This window comes from Aspergillus mulundensis (assembly GCF_003369625.1).
Source record: "Aspergillus mulundensis strain DSM 5745 chromosome Unknown scaffold_14, whole genome shotgun sequence".
Taxonomy (NCBI): Eukaryota; Fungi; Ascomycota; class Eurotiomycetes; order Eurotiales; family Aspergillaceae; genus Aspergillus; species Aspergillus mulundensis.
In genome coordinates, this window is record NW_020797902.1 from 989623 (window position 1) to 1005167 (window position 15545).

General features: G+C 54.6%; 7 protein-coding genes across 7 annotated transcripts; 4 read left to right on the forward strand and 3 right to left on the reverse strand.

Moving 5' to 3' along the window:
• Positions 1–189: 189 nt before the first annotated feature.
• On the forward strand, positions 190–3818 carry DSM5745_10295 (uncharacterized protein; the record flags this gene model as incomplete). The annotated part of the gene is made up of 10 exons (XM_026752311.1): positions 190–247; positions 292–330; positions 384–445; positions 491–618; positions 663–1239; positions 1299–1784; positions 1852–2115; positions 2641–3487; positions 3596–3636; positions 3735–3818. The coding sequence occupies 10 exons, from the start codon at positions 190–192 to the stop codon at positions 3816–3818; spliced, it is 2586 nt and encodes an 861-aa protein (XP_026599373.1).
• A 74-nt stretch (positions 3819–3892) lies between these two features.
• On the reverse strand, positions 3893–5185 carry DSM5745_10296 (agmatinase; the record flags this gene model as incomplete). The annotated part of the gene is made up of 4 exons (XM_026752312.1): positions 3893–4152; positions 4200–4914; positions 4961–5046; positions 5098–5185. 4 exons carry the CDS (start codon positions 5183–5185, stop codon positions 3893–3895), a joined length of 1149 nt encoding a protein of 382 aa, XP_026599374.1.
• Positions 5186–5450: 265 nt separating this feature from the next.
• On the forward strand, positions 5451–7174 carry DSM5745_10297 (Zn(II)2Cys6 transcription factor; the record flags this gene model as incomplete). Its single annotated transcript, XM_026752313.1, has 3 exons — positions 5451–5485; positions 5546–6284; positions 6332–7174. 3 exons carry the CDS (start codon positions 5451–5453, stop codon positions 7172–7174), a joined length of 1617 nt encoding a protein of 538 aa, XP_026599375.1.
• Positions 7175–7448: 274 nt separating this feature from the next.
• DSM5745_10298 (uncharacterized protein) lies at positions 7449–7858 on the forward strand (the record flags this gene model as incomplete). The annotated part of the gene is made up of 2 exons (XM_026752314.1): positions 7449–7647; positions 7704–7858. The coding sequence occupies 2 exons, from the start codon at positions 7449–7451 to the stop codon at positions 7856–7858; spliced, it is 354 nt and encodes a 117-aa protein (XP_026599376.1).
• A 459-nt stretch (positions 7859–8317) lies between these two features.
• DSM5745_10299 (uncharacterized protein) lies at positions 8318–11070 on the forward strand (the record flags this gene model as incomplete). Its single annotated transcript, XM_026752315.1, has 7 exons — positions 8318–8466; positions 8519–8792; positions 8949–9032; positions 9084–9314; positions 9639–10008; positions 10086–11005; positions 11044–11070. The coding sequence occupies 7 exons, from the start codon at positions 8318–8320 to the stop codon at positions 11068–11070; spliced, it is 2055 nt and encodes a 684-aa protein (XP_026599377.1).
• Positions 11071–11604: 534 nt separating this feature from the next.
• On the reverse strand, positions 11605–13431 carry DSM5745_10300 (FAD-binding oxidoreductase; the record flags this gene model as incomplete). Its single annotated transcript, XM_026752316.1, has 4 exons — positions 11605–11694; positions 11772–12655; positions 12738–12944; positions 13005–13431. The coding sequence occupies 4 exons, from the start codon at positions 13429–13431 to the stop codon at positions 11605–11607; spliced, it is 1608 nt and encodes a 535-aa protein (XP_026599378.1).
• Positions 13432–14159: 728 nt separating this feature from the next.
• On the reverse strand, positions 14160–14904 carry DSM5745_10301 (uncharacterized protein; the record flags this gene model as incomplete). The annotated part of the gene is made up of 2 exons (XM_026752317.1): positions 14160–14622; positions 14678–14904. 2 exons carry the CDS (start codon positions 14902–14904, stop codon positions 14160–14162), a joined length of 690 nt encoding a protein of 229 aa, XP_026599379.1.
• Between the last annotated feature and the right edge of the window lie 641 nt (positions 14905–15545).

Genomic DNA, 15545 nt, shown 5'->3' on the forward strand with positions numbered 1-15545 from the left:
CCGGTCATGGTTCGGGGTCTTGCGCATGGCCTGCTTTCTGCCCCCGGTCGAGCTCGACAAGGGTGCGATGTCATGTATGGGGTATTATAAAGGACCCTTGGCCGCCTCCTTTTCGCTTCGATTCTTTTCCTTCCGACGCTTTTCTTCTCGGATTGTGTTGGTCTGCTGTTAGTAGCACCACTTTTCAAGATGGCTTGGAAGAAGAGGTCCTACAATGTCTACTTCCTCTGCTCGTTCATCACCCTTGGTATGCCCTGCGCACCCCACGAGGGGAAAATGCTAACTGGCTAGGTGGTGGTCTGTTCGGTTTCGACATCTCGTCGATGAGTGGTAAGTTGAATTCCCATCCTTCCTTCCTGCATGAGCACGTCTCACCATCGCAGGTGTTTTGGGTACCGCGGCCTACAACAACTACTTCCGAGTCGGCGACGGCAATTATAAACAGGTATGTTTTGTATGTCTAGAGTGGCGCAAACGTTAACTTCTGCAGGGTGCAATCACCTGTGCCATGCCCTTTGGATCGCTCATCGGTGCCCTAGCCTCCAGTTTCCTCGCCGACAAATACTCTCGTGTCACAGCCATTCAGTTCTCATCTACTCTGTGGATTATCGGTTCAATGTACGTATACTCTTTGGATTTACCGTCTAGTCTAACCTGGCCAGCTTCCAATGCGCCTCCAACGGTATCCCCCTGCTGGTCGTCGGCCGTGTGGTCGCAGGTCTTTGCGTCGGCATCTGTTCGGCCATGGTGCCAGTTTACATTGCCGAGGTGTCGCCTAAGCACATCAGAGGTCGTATGATCTCGCTGCAGCAGTGGGCCATCACCTGGGGTATCCTGATCCAGTACTTCATCCAGTACGGCGCCAGCAACATCGACGGCGGCCCTAATAACCCAACCCAGAGCACGGCGGCTTTCCGCATTCCCTGGGGCATTCAGATCGTCCCTGGTGTTATCTACTTCTTTGGTCTCTTCTTCTACCCCAAGTCGCCCCGCTGGCTGGCGAGCAAGGACCGCTGGGACGAGTGCATGCATGTCCTCTCCCGCCTCCACGGCAACGGCGACATCAACCACCCGCTTGTGCTGGCCCAGTACAAGGAAATCCAGGATGCGCTTGCCCTTGAGCGCGAACAGGCCAGCACCAGTTATCAGGAGCTCATCAAGCCGCGCATCGCAAAGCGCGTCTTCCTTGGCATGAGTCTGCAGATGTGGTCGCAGCTCTGCGGTATGAACGTCATGATGGTACGCATTCCCTTCACACCTATATTTAAGACCACCCACTAACGGTATGCCTTGCACAGTACTACATCGTCTACATCATGCAATCGACCGGCGCCGGCTCTCCCCTCCTCACAGCATCAATTCAATACATCCTCAACACAGCGCTCACCCTCCCCGCAATAATCTGGCTCGACCGCTTCGGCCGCCGCCCCGCCATCCTGATCGGTTTCACCATGCAAGCCATGTTCCTTTACGTTGAGGGTGGCCTCCAGGCCGGTTACGGCCGCGCAACTGTACCGGAAGACGACACCCCCGCCATCTCCTGGACTGTCGCGGACCACCCCGACGTCGGCAAGGCCATCATCGCCATGTCCTACCTCTTTGTCTGCTCCTTCGCCACGACCATCGGTCCGACCTCCTGGACGTACCCAGCTGAGATCTATCCGGCCAAGGTCCGCGCTAAGGCTGTCTCTCTGGCGACGGCGTCCAACTGGACCTGGAATTGTCTCCTTGCGCTCTTTGTCCCTCCCTTGCTGTGGAGCATCAACTGGAAGATGTATATGATTGTACGTTACCTTCTCACCCACCCACCCATATTTTCCTTCAGACATGCTAACAATGCTCCGCGTACAGTTCGCAGCCTTCAACACCGTTGCAGCAATCCACATGTTCCTGACCGCCCCCGAAACCAAGGGCTTCACGCTCGAGGAAATGGACGAGGTCTTTGACACCGGCATCAAGCCGTGGAGCAGGAGGCGGAACATCGCGTCTCGCCTTGAGGAGATCGAGCGCGAGATCGCCGAGGGTAACCTTAAGATCAGTGACCGCGCTGCGCATGACGAGCATGGCCAGGTGCCGGAGAAGAGGGCGGTTGAGAGCGTGGAGCCTGAGAGGGCGGTTTGAGTGTTTGTTTCGCTTCCATGGCTTATTGGCTTTAATGAGGGGAAGGGAAATATGTAATCGTGTGAATGGGTGGACATGGAGATGGAGATATTTGGGGCTGGGTTGGTACTTGGGTCTTTGGCAAAGTGATACCTAGTTCGCGTGGGTCAGTTACCCACAACCGCTGCGATTCTCTGCTGTATAGTTTGCAATCAATTTTGAATGGACCCTGGCATGTATCCGAACCGTGCTTTAATCTAGTGGCTACCATGTTACATGTAATGATGTTCACCCGACGGTGTATAGTCACTCAGCATTAGGGAAGGAGCGGTCCAGGGAGTGGGCTCTCTTCAATGTCCTACAGTCGCTGATCTTCCATCATCCGTCTACATTCTCATCTATCTTGTATATCCAGGAAAAGAATTCGATTGATACTTGGTTTCCGAGCCGTCAGTCCACTTTGAGAGAGAATACAGTGTGCCCTGGTGGTGGATTATGTCATGCTAAGATGACTACGGTAGCTTACTAAGCGGAAAGTAGGTACAGCCTCAGGACATCTCGCCCCTCATCCACGCCAACAAAGCGCCTACTTCAACTTCCACGCCAACCCACTTCAACCTGTTTTCAAACCTTGTCTACAGCATGTCACAAGAAATTGATTCCGAGACCATCCGCCTCCCGACTGTCGCTGAGATCGAGGCCGCGACGGACCTCATCAGCACGCCCGACTCATCCGCCAAAGTCGTCCGGGTGAACGAGCATTTCGCAGTGAAAATGGGTCACGGCGTATCCCTAATCGAGGCTGAAAACATGAGGTTTCTCGCAGCAAACAGCAAAGTTCCAGTCCCAAAGGTCCATGCGGCCTTCAGGGACCCCGGCACGAACAAGGCTTATATTATCATGCAATATCTTCCTGGCGACACCCTTGAAACAATATTGCCATCCCTCACACCAGTTGAGAAAGCTACAATATGCAATTTAATCAAAGATGCGATTACTGAGTTACGCAGTATACCGCCGCCAGGATACTTGGGGATGTTGAATCGCCAGCCATATCTTGACGGGGTATTCTGGTCTGAAGGCCTAAACCCTAAGATCTCAGGCCCCTTTGAGAAGCAGGAAGACATGAATCTTGCCATTATTGAGAAGCTCCGCCAGACAGAGTCGGACCAGTACATTCGGTTGCTGCAGAATATGGTCAACCAGACTTTCCACAGCCACCGCACCGTTTTCACCCACGGTGACCTTCAGCCAAAGAACATCATGGTTGAAAGGCTCCAGCTTCAAGAACGCGGCGGATGCCCGGGATTCAGGGTTACTCTACTCGACTGGGAAAGCGCTGGCTGGTATCCGGAGTTCTGGGATTTCTGCAACGCTACCATTGCCTGTAGGTTCAAACCTGACTGGCTTGGACTTGTGCCTGACATACTGGATCAATACTCGGTGGAATTCCTCATGATGCAGGTGGTGTATTCTTCTGTGTTCTACTAGGTAGGCCATACCAAACAGGCAAGTCTCCAGTGCAATCACTTACCAGTAGGTATCATGGATCAGAAAGGCGAGGACGGTTCTGATATTCTCGGAGGAGCCGGCTGCCATAGGTACAGCAAAAATACCATAACATGGACTCGCAGGTCCTCCAGCTTGCTTCCAAGGTTGGCAAGCTAAATACTAATATACATGCCTATTTACAGTGCTACAATGATATTCATGCTTAAGTAGCTAGATAAAGCGATAATAATATAACAATAAAAGCGCTTGAAGTGACCCCCAAGTCAAAGACAGAAGCACATTATAGCTCGTCCCTCAGTGGCTTGGAACCAATCCCGAACCCCTTCTTTTTGACCATCGCAGCCAGGATATCGATGATCAGGTCTGCTGCCGCAACCGAGGTTGTCTCAGCCGCCGAGTCGTATGGCGGACTCACCTCGACAACGTCTGCCCCAACGAGATTCAGCCCTTCAAGCCCCTTGATATACCGCTTCAGTTCGCGCGTCGTCCATCCACCGGACTCGGGGGTGCCTGTTGCAGGGGCGATGCTCGGGTCCAGAACTACGCAGAGTCAGCAATCAGCAGCAGTAAAGAGGAGAAAGACTCACCGTCGATGTCGATGGAAAGATACACCGGGTTCGTTGTACCGACCGCATCGACCGTCCGCTTGATGATCCCCTCAACACCAATATCATCGATCTCGTGCGCCTCGATGCGATGGAACCCGACGACTTCCGTGTCGATCTCATAGTCTCTCGGTCCGAAGAGCTTCGTCCGCAGTCCGCCGTGCACACTCGCCCCCTTGTTGATGCACCCTTCCCTAGCGGCATGCCAGAAGAACGTCCCGTGCGTGATGGCAGACTGCTCCGATGCGATACCTGTATACCCCTCGTACGGGTCCCAAGTATCCAGGTGCGAGTCAAGATGGATGACCGAGATAGGCCCGTAGACCGTCTTGAGGCTGCGGAGGATCGGAAGCACGATGGAGTGGTCGCCGCCCAGGCTGATGATCCGCGGATGGGCCCAGCCTGCCGCGTCTTTGGTCTTGTTTGGCGTCGAGGTCGGATGGTACAGAACCTGTCGGTACCCCTGCTCCATCTGCTGGAATGCGTGGGCGGCGTCGAACGGCGTGATTGGGATGTCGCCGCAGTCGACGATGCTCAGGTCTTGCTCGAATGGATCAACTTCCCAGATGGTATTGTAGCTTCGCCCTTTCTTCTCCCGCGAGGACCCGGCGCGGATGCCTCGTGGGCCGAAGCGCGCTCCGGGGCGGTAGGAGGTGCTGGTGTCGTAAGGGAAGCCGAGGATTGCGATGTCGAGTGGCTTCGACAGTTAGAGCTGGCCTGATAGAGACAGAGAGGGGAGGTACCGAGTTGTGCGTGGAGGCAAGGCAGCGTTGCCATTCCAGGTGAGCGAACGTGACTGGCTGGGAGAAGGGGAGGTCTTTGTCCAGGTCTGCAAGTCTCCGTGTCAGGACTGATTTTTATTCAGCAAAGGAATACTGACCTTCTAGGGGATGCTGATAATCGGGACCGACATTGGTGGTAAAGGCAGCGGCTGCTTGGGCCAAGACCAGGAGGGCTGGGAACTTCATCGTTCGATTATGGTGAAAGTGACGAGAGGGTATGCCGTTATCTTCCATGCTCTGCTTTTAAACCGATCAGCTCGCTGACTGTTGCCTGTCCAGGATCTCCAACACTTTACTCCGTATTGCCCGTATCTGGTTAGGGCTTCGATCCCCACACCACAGATCCATCTCGCTGACTCCTGACGGCCCTTATCTCTTCGATTCTCCGCAATCCCCATATCAAACCTCGAAGCATCCTTGATATCGCTGACACTTGCTCCGGCTCTCCATCATGAGCAGAGTACCCAAAACCAAGACTTTTGCTGGGTCAGTAACTCACATTGCCCCGTACCTGGGTTTTACCCTGTCTTTAACCAACCGGACTAGATGCTGGACGTGCCGCCGCCGCAAGGTAAAATGCGATAATCGACGTCCACAATGTAAGCGCTGCGGGACATCATGCGAAGGGTATGACGTGGAGTTGTACTGGATGCACGGCGAGGACGAGCGGCCGTGTGCGGTGAAGAGGAAGGCGATGGTGATACATGACTCTCAGCTACCGGTAGAAGCCGACCTATCGGAAGTCGATAGGATGCTAGTTGAGATCGATGAGATGGTCGCTGGACTTGGAGGTGGAGCAGGCCCCTGCATCATCGGGCCCTTTTCGGCGTTTGCGGTGGATGGACCTCAACCTACGGCAGACAAGCCGGTGGCCCTGTCCATTGATACCATGATGTCTGGACTGTCATTTTTTACTGATTTGAATGCAGCCAAGCTGTTGGACAACTACATCCACGTTGTGGCTGATCTTTTACAGCCAGCCCGCCACACGCATAATCCATACCGGTCCCTTTATGTACCCAAGGCAATGGAGGCAGCTGCTGGTATATTTGTTGGAATCGGGGGCTCCCCATCTCGACTTCGTACCGCGCTGTTCCACGCATTGCTTGCTGTCTCGGCCTTTCATATGCACCGACGTCGGCCGAGCACGATGCATTACAAAAACGAGGGCCGCTTGCATCGACTAAGAGCAATCGAGAGCTTGAAGCGATCTTTTGCAGATGCGGAGGTTGTATCGGATTGCCCTACAGCACTGTCGGCGATGCTGTCCATGGTCTCGATTGATGTATGTCTCGCATAGATCTCAAACAAAGCTGAAACTAACGTCACAAGCTCATGGAAGGAAGCATGACCGATTTCTGGATCCACCTCGATGGCTGCAAGAAGCTGCGATTCCTCCTGCCAAAGCAAGGAAACAATCAGTTACGTACTATCTGCTCGTTCATGAGCACGCTTTCTAGGTCAACCGACCCATGGCTCCCGCCGAAACCCTGGAAGCAGCAAGAGAACTCTCCCTTTCTCCCCGATGATTCGAATCTGGAATGCACATATGGGATCACGGCAACTCTAGCCAGCTACATGGATCTAGTGATTCGCCTCTCCCAGCACCTACGATACTACCACACCAATGATCTCCCCCTCCCTCCACCCCTAGAGCACGCAATCTCCACTCTTCACTCAGCCCTAATCAGCTGGTCCATCGCCAAAGAGCCACTGATGTCTGTTGCTGAAGGCGACGCCGAGACCTTCTCGCTGGTTCAATGCCATATCCTTGCCTTCCATGCAGGTATCGTAATATACTTCTACACAGTCACTGGATGGACCAGGACCCCAGACTCCCGTTCAATTCTGTGCCACTACAACAACATCTGCGTAACGAACCTACTCTCTGCCGAGGCTCTCAAGACAACATATGGAAGTCAAGCCGGGTGGAATGCCATGGCCCCTATTGTCTGGCCTGGGTTTATTGCGGCTTGTGAAGCGGTGCCTGAGGAAAGGCCGCTGTGGCGGATATGGTGGGTCGGCGTGCAGCGGTATCGTATTGGAAGCATTGAAGTCTTGTGGGAAGTAGTTCAAGAGGTGTGGGATATCGACGAGAACAGTTCTGATGCGAATGAGCCACGGTGGATGAGCGTTCTGAGGAGGAATGGAAGGCGGGTCATGAGTGGCGGTTAGTTAGAATCTATAGTGAGTCCAACGACCAATGCAGACCGGGCGGACCGTCCGAGCTTGATTTGAGACGCACATGCCAACCTTAAGTATAGTCTGAGATAACGACACGGGAACTTATTGGAGCAGGGATCCTTGCTTGATAAAGAGCCGGCAGGACTCAGCGAGGCCTGGACTGGAGGTTTATCTTATCAAGTCCCAACGCCAAGAGGAGGAAGGGCAGGACTATGGTATATATACGATACATGGGACTATGTCCGTAACCCTACGGTTAGGGACCATGTCCAGCTTTAAGAATACTGAGAAGGGCGCGGCCGCGCAAGCATCCGACGGCCACAGCGTCGACACAGACCGAGAACAAGGGTCAACGCATTCAATCGGCAGCACCTATGTCCATGGCCGTGACTCTCAGCGTTTGCAGCGCAAGCTAGGCGCAAAAGAAGTGCAGCTCTTTGCCCTCTCCGCTGCTATTGGAACATGTACGTCCGTCGTCAACCTTGCCCTCAACGATACCGACTGCTAAGACAATACACAGCCATTTTCGTGACTATTGGAACAGCTCTCCCCAAGGCTGGCCCAGCTGGCCTCTTCATCGGCTTCTTGATCTGGGGTGTTTGTGTGCTTTGCGTTAATGAGTGTTATGGTAGAGCTGCCCTCACTCCCGCGTTTCGCGTTTCAAGAAATATCTAATAGAAGCTGCCAGGCGAAATGGTAACGTACATGCCCGTCCACAGTGCTACGATCACGTTTGCGTCCAAGTGGGTGGATGAAGCGCTGGGGTTCGCGATGGGATGGAATTACTTTTTGAACATGTATGCCCCTGCCTTCCACAAAGATATGATAAAAGCAGCGTTTAAGGGAAGAGCCTAATGGGTGGTATATCTGCAGGGCCCTCCTCGTCCCATTCGAGATCGTGGCTCTCTCCTTGATGATCGGATACTGGACTGACGCGATGCCCGCTGCGGCGGTGGTTGTGATCATGATGGTTATATACCTGTTCGTTCCCACTTCCGTCCGTGCAACAGCCCCAACTAACCTTCTAGTCTCCTGAATGTCGTCTCGGTAACCTGGTTCGGCGCCGCGGAGTTCTACATCGGGATGTTCAAAGTCCTTCTCGCGCTCGCTCTGACCTTCTACACATTCATCACAATGGTCGGCGGGAACCCAAAGCACGATGTCTACGGGTTCCGGTTCTGGAATGAGCCCGGTGCCTTTGCGGAGGATCTTGTCTCTGGAGCTGGCGGACGGCTTTGTGGAGTCGTTGCTGCGGTGGTTAGGGCGGGCTTTACGATCTGCGGGTGCGTCTCCCCGTTTCTGAATCTTGCTATTTGAGTGGTTAATGCGATGCAGACCTGAATATCTCAGCATGATCGCTGCCGAAACAGCCAATCCGCGCCCTGTCATCCGCCGCGCCTACAAGACCTTCCTCGCCCGGGTCCTGCTCTTCTTCGTTGGCGGCGCGCTGTGCATTGGCATCGTGATCCCCTATGACGATCCCACGCTTGCAACACTCCTAGATGCGGGCGTCTCAACGGGTGCCGCGTCGCCGTACGTCATCTCCATGCAGAGATTGGGTATTGCCGGTCTGGGGAGTGTGGTTAATGCGGGGATCATGATCTCGCTCGTGAGTGCGGGCAATGCCCTGCTGTTTTCGGCGACGAGGACGCTGCATGGGATGGCGGTTGATGGGAAGGCGCCGGCTTTCTTTGCACGGTGCACGGGGAAGGGCATTCCGTGAGTATACCCCGGTACCCTATACATGGGCCTAATGGTGGCTTAGGATATGGGCTCTCTTGGCCTCGCTGTCGCTTTGTTTGCTGGCTCTGCTGCAGGTTTCGGAGAGCTCGGCGAAGGTCATGGATTAGTATGCTACAATCCTTGAGACCCTGATGGAATGCTTATGCTGACGATGCAGCCTCGTCGTCCTCATCACGGCCAACCAACTCCTCAACCACTTCTCCGTCAGCCTCACGTACATCCACTTCCACCGGGCGCTGAAAGCCCAGGGTATATCCCGGGATACGCTCCCGTACAAAGGGAAATTCCAGCCCTACACCTCATACATTGCCGTCGGCAGCACGGCAATCCTGACCCTATTGCTGGGGTTCGATTTATTCGTGGACCTGCCCAACAATTGGGATATCACGTACTTCTTCCTTGACTATGTAATGATCGTCTTTTACGCACTGCTGTTTGTAGGCTGGAAGGTTGGGAAGAGGACCCGCTGGTTGAGGCCAGACGAGGTGGATCTGGGGCTTGCGGGGGCCAGAGACGAGATTGAGGAGTATGAGAAGGTGCATGCGCTGTCGGACGCTCCGACGGGGAAGGTCGAGAAGTGGCTGATGCGGGTGCTGCCTCTGTGATTGGCAGCCCTTATCTCGCTGAGGGTTGCCCTGGATGGAGTTGGAGAAGGACCCGTGCTGCTGCATACCCTCCACACCTCTGCGGTAGAACTGGAGATGATAAATAGACGTCATATCTCAAGATCCAAGGAAATCAAGCCAGCACCATGGACCTCACTACCCTCCTCACCCTCCTCCTCTTGTCCGTAGCCATCTACATCCTGCGAACAATCTACACAACCCTAACATCCCCCCTCTCCCCAATCCCGGGCCCCAAACTCTTCGCCCTGACAAAATGGCGCCTCGCACTGCAAGACTACCGCGGCACCAGAACAACACACATGCAGTCCCTGCACTCACAATACGGCGACGCCGTCCGCATCGGTCCAAACGAGGTCTCGTTCAACACCCTCTCGGCCCTCCGCACCATCTACGGCGCTGGAACGGTCTTCCAAAGAACGGACTTCTACCGCATGTTTGATGTCTATGGGCGGCCTTGTATGTTTAGTGTTGCGTCTGCGCGGGAGCATCGAGGTCTGCACCACTTTCTTTCTAGGGACCTCTAGGTATATTAGGTAGGCCAATGCTGATGAAAACAGAACGCAAAAGACTCCTTAACCACGCATACTCGAAAACATCTATCCTCTCCCCGACTAACGCAGCCATGATCGAGGAGAAAACGAGACTGTTCTTGGAGCTGGTCGCTAGAGAAGCGGATGGCCATGGGAACCTGGAGATCTTCAACGCGCTGCATTACTTCTCCCTCGACTCGATCACTGCGTTCCTATACGGCAAAGGAGGAGACGACAAAGCATTTGCACGTGGTCCAACGAGCGCCCTATCCCCGGCTTCAGCTGATAGAAGCCTGCTAAACGATATCGTCGACCCCGCCCGACGAAACCTATCCTGGTTCACTATCCATTTCCCGGCGCTGACGGGGTGGCTGTATACGCGCGCCGGCCTTCTCAACTCAATCATTACCTCGCTGGACCTGCTGCCTATGCGCAGGCCGTCAACGTACAGCGGGATCCGGAACCATGCGCTGCAAGCGGCGCAGGAAATCAACGAAGCTGCTACACAGACTGGCGTTGTAAACCCGGACGAGTGCATAACGGAGCGCTTGCTCGCCGCCATGCAAAGGGAGCAACGGCAAGGAAAGTCCAAGATCGATCTCCTCGGTGTCGCCGCCGAAGCAGCGGACCACCTCCTCGCCGGCATCGACACAACGGCCGACACCCTGATGTGGGCGATATTCCTCCTCTCGCGTCCGGAGAATAGGAAGTACCAGGATACGCTGCGCGCGGAGATCCGCGCCTTACACGTAAACGGCAAAGAGAACGGGAGTGTTGATCCCGTCGTTGCAGATAAACTGCCCTACCTCGACGCGGTAATCAAAGAGACGCTTAGACTCTTCGCCCCTCTACCGGGGACAGAGCCACGACTTGCAGAGAGCGATACGGTTATTGATGGGTATGTTATACCGGCTGGCACAGTCGTGAGTCTAAGCCCGTACACTCTCCACCGGAACCCCAGGGTGTTCAGGGATCCCGAGACGTTTAATCCCGGCCGGTGGCTGGGCGATAATAAAGAGGAGGTGGCCGAGATGAACCGCTGGTTCTGGGCGTTTTCGAGCGGGGGGAGGATGTGCATTGGGCTGCACCTGGCTATGGCGGAGATGACGACGCTGCTGGCGAGTTTGTATGGCTTGTATAGCACGGAGATTGCGCGGGGTTGGGAGGGTGTTAGTCCCGGGGTTACGGCGAGGTATGAGGTGTTTTTTGATGGGGGGTTGGAGGGGGTGGAGGAGCATGTTTGTTGGGTGAGGTTTGTGAAGGGTGCAGATACAGATGGGTGAGGGAGCAGGAGGCATCCTCTTCCATATGGACTTATCCTTTGCTTTTGATGAAGGATTTACTTTAGCGCTGATTGCTTTGATACAAACGATCAAGTAGGTAAACATGATCCAGGTCTCCTGTGGGTGGGCTTGTTGAGTCCGAATATATCCATATTCCTTCATAATCTTGGGTAAGTATTCACCACCACCACCCTACACGATAATGTGTCAAGCTCCCAGGAACATAGGCCTCACCCTACCTATTCCACACGAATCAACCCCTTAAACCTCCCACGCGGATCATACCTCCGCCTCAACCCCCTCAACCTCTCAAAATGCGGTCCGTATATCTATCCATATTGAACCGTAAGCAACACCCTAACCACCTAACAACCCTTCTCAACCCCTAGTAGGATATGGTACATACCTTCCGCACATCATGAAACTCCTCAACCGCACTCGGCAAAACCCACGCCTCCTGATCCCTCGGCAGGACATGACGCGGCGCATCGACCGCCAACTCCCGTGCGAGCTCCTCTTCCTCGGACCCAGCGTCGCCCGGACACCCCGTGCCCAGAAGCAATATGTGTTTCCCGGTGCGTGGACGCGGCCACGCCGTGCTTGAAATCGAGGTTGGTTCGCGCGAACTCAGCACCTCGAAAACCACATACGTGCAGTCGGCCAGCGAGGCGTCGAGCGCCTGGATCCCCGCGGCCCAGGCGATTGCGCGGGTGATTGTCTCGGAAGATAGAGATGGGAGGAGGAGCGGTGCCCAGAATTGTTTCATCGTGCCTTTGACGGTGGCTGCGGCGTCTAAGTAGAGTAAGAGTGGGCTCGTCAGCGCTCCAGCACGGACTACCATAGGGTACCTAGGGCTACACAGGTAGGTAGGGTTCTGATCCGAACTGCTCGGGGGATGGAACCTTGGGAAGAAGTACGGACCTTGTAAGCTTGCAACCTCCGCCAACGGCATGCAGCACGTCTGGTCAATGGCCCCTGGGATCCGGAGTGCCCAGGCGAAGCTTTCTCGGCCGTGGTCTTCGCCGCGTGCGTCGAAGGCGTGGATCACTAGCATTTCTCTGGCTGTATCTGTATCTTCTGCGTTCGTCGTTCCCTTCGCGCCGAGGATCGACGCGAGGACTTTTCCCTTGACGACGTACAGGAACATCGTGATCTTCGGGTCGACGGGCTTAGCCAGGAATGCGGCGATTCCACTTGCGACATCGTCGAGACGAGCCCGTGGGACCAGGATCGGACCGGCCCAGATGTCTTGGGGGTAGGGGAAGGCTTTTAGGATGACGTGCGTGATTACTGCAAGTATACCAGTCAGTATCTAGCCCATCTGGATATGGATATGGAGGCCTATATCCAGGGCTGATTAGAGTGGACGCACCTCCAAACCCCCCACCTCCACCCCTTAACGCCCACAGCAACTCCGGCTCACTGGACGCCCAAAGCACACTCCCATCGTACTTAACAACCCGCGCATCGAGCATATTGCCTTCGTCGCTGATGCACCCGTATTCAGAGGATAGCCACGAGAACCCCCCGCTGACAATCGTGCCCGCGATGCCGACGGAGGGCGTCCGGGCGCCGACGACTACGTACGGCCCTTGTCAGTCTGAGGTTTCCTTCCCTAGAAAAAAAAAGTGTACCATACCCGCATACCCCGGCGCAACCTTTCTTAATTTTCCATATATATCCCCCCACGTCTGCCCCGCCCCAAGCGTGACTGTCTCAGCGGCCGGATCGAAATAAAAGTCGTCAAAGGCAGACATGTTAACGACGACATCCCTCGCAGACGCAGAGGAGAAGCCCTGCCCGTAAATCGCGAAGTCAAGGTCTGTGGTATACAGGTGCGCGATAAGCTTGGACAGGGAGGTGAGCGAGGCCGGGCGCACGACAAGCCGCGGATGCTGCTGTTTCTGCACGGCCCAGGTTTGGATGGAGGACTGGTAGGAGGGGGAGTCGGGGAGGATAAGTTCGGAGGCGTGCAGGTCGTGTAGGATGGTTAGGGGGTCTGCGGCAAGGGCTGGGCGGGGGGTTGTTGGCGGGGTTAGGGTCGGGGTGGGGGTTTGGTCTGTCATTATATGGTAAAGATTTAAGCAAGTAGGGTATGGTTTGATGGTCTCTGGGGGATTGCTGGAATAGGTGGAGTGCAGACAGACGGCTTATATGCATGAGGACCTGAACAGCCTGATTAATCAATGCTAACGTACCGTACCCCTGGAATGGAGCCTAAGGCTGCTGTATTTCCCTCTACTCCGCACGGAGTCTGGTGGTTCGTCACCACTAACGGCCTTGATCTGGATCTATGATCCGTACACTCGCGAGTTTGAATTGACACCACATGGTGATACAGTACGAGATCTGATGATCTGCACCACAAATCTCCATCCCCATCTCCATACTTGACCTCTTGAGCACTGTGCGCATCCGGTGTTAATCTTCAACCTCTTCGCCCTCTCGGCAGACTTTGGCGTGTGCACCGACCCTGTCCCATATACTACCTTGATCTACCTCACCTGGTTGATCCCGACTGAAGCCATACCATTGCCTATTTAGCGCACCTTCCAGCCGACGATACATGAGTTCGACTTCAGCAAATAACCAGAACTACCAGATCCATTTGTCCATATAGCCCTCATGGACTCCATACTGAGCCGGATACCGCACAAGTGACCAAATCGCAAAAAGGCGATCTCTCCATCTCGTGTCTGGCCCTGTGAGCTCTGACACGCTCCATCCAGCAATCATCCTGCGTAGTTATATCCCAGTCAGCCAGCATTAAGATATATCACAAGCCAATGGGAACTTACACCTTGCGGGCCTGCGGGTCCCAAAAGAGATGTTCCAGGGCGTCTTGATCAGCATCGAGACCGGCTCCCAAGCACTCCCTACCAAAGACATAGTTAGACATGGCAACGACGACATCAAGATGTGGTCCATATACGTACGTCCAGGCCTCTCGAAACCCGTCTCTAATCGCATCCCGCTCCTCGCGCGGATACGCCCAGAAGACCTCCTCGTTCAGCTGAACCCCCTTCGCCACATCGCTGACGATATAATGCAGAAACCCACCAGGGACCAACGCGCTGTCGGGATCCTGCGTGGTCACTTCGTGTGCGCGCACGCGTGGCGCCGCCTTGCACCCGTTCTCCCTTAGCAGCTGGTAATTCTCCACCTCGAGGCGCCCGTCGAAGGGCAGCGCCTGGGCCGGGGACGCCTGCCGCGCTCGCTCGGCGTGGATTGCATACTCTGACCCGCCGTAGGGGATCCTGCGGTCTGTTAGCGGATCGGTATCAGCATCAAGAACTCTATAGTGTTGCGTACTGCGCGAAGACCCGGACGAAAGCGACATCCTCGGGATTTTCTACATTGCGGCAGATGAATCCGGCGTAGGCGGCGCCGGCCTTGGGGTGGTCGTGGTAATCATCCGCGGGCACTTGGTCGTTTTTCTCGCTGAGCTTCTTTTCGAGCGTCCAGGTGGATGGCGGAGAGGTGCTTGGGATTTCGAGTGTCTTGCCGATCCAGCTATCGAGGAACTGTTTGTCTGCCATGACGCGAATGGGGGAGATGTTAGAGCGAGGTTATCGAGAGTTTACTTGTGCTATGCTGGTTATGACATCATCATGTTGCAAGTCAACCTAAACACCAGGACTATAACAACTTGTTTCGGTAGAAAGTCTGTGGTAGAATTGGTATTTATGAATGAGGGTTAGCTGGATCGGATGGTAGGGTACCTAGGTATACTTACTTTACCAAGCTACTGGTGCCTGTTGAGTTGACCCGACCACAAACTCCGTCCATCTCCTTCTGACTGGGCATACCGTAAGAATCGAAAGTGCCAGGCTCACGGACCGCTCTGTATGAATCTCACTCTCCTGGCCTTATCGGCCACCGCTACAGACAGAAAGCTTGTTAGGGCACTGTCTCCCCTACGTGATAACAAGCCATCGGCCCTGAAGCTGATGGTTCCAACGTAGTGTTGATTGATGTTATATAGATGTCGGACTCTATCAAGAAATCAGAGTCATGCGCAAAAGCTTTGCGAAGACATGCTGGAAGTCATTTCTACAGCCAAAACGCAACGCACTGTTCCTGTACCAGCAGAGCTCATGATGGCGACATAACGCTAGACCCGGTTTGAAACTGACCTCTTCTGCAAGGGCCAGATCAGCTGCTCGATGCTGGAATAGAA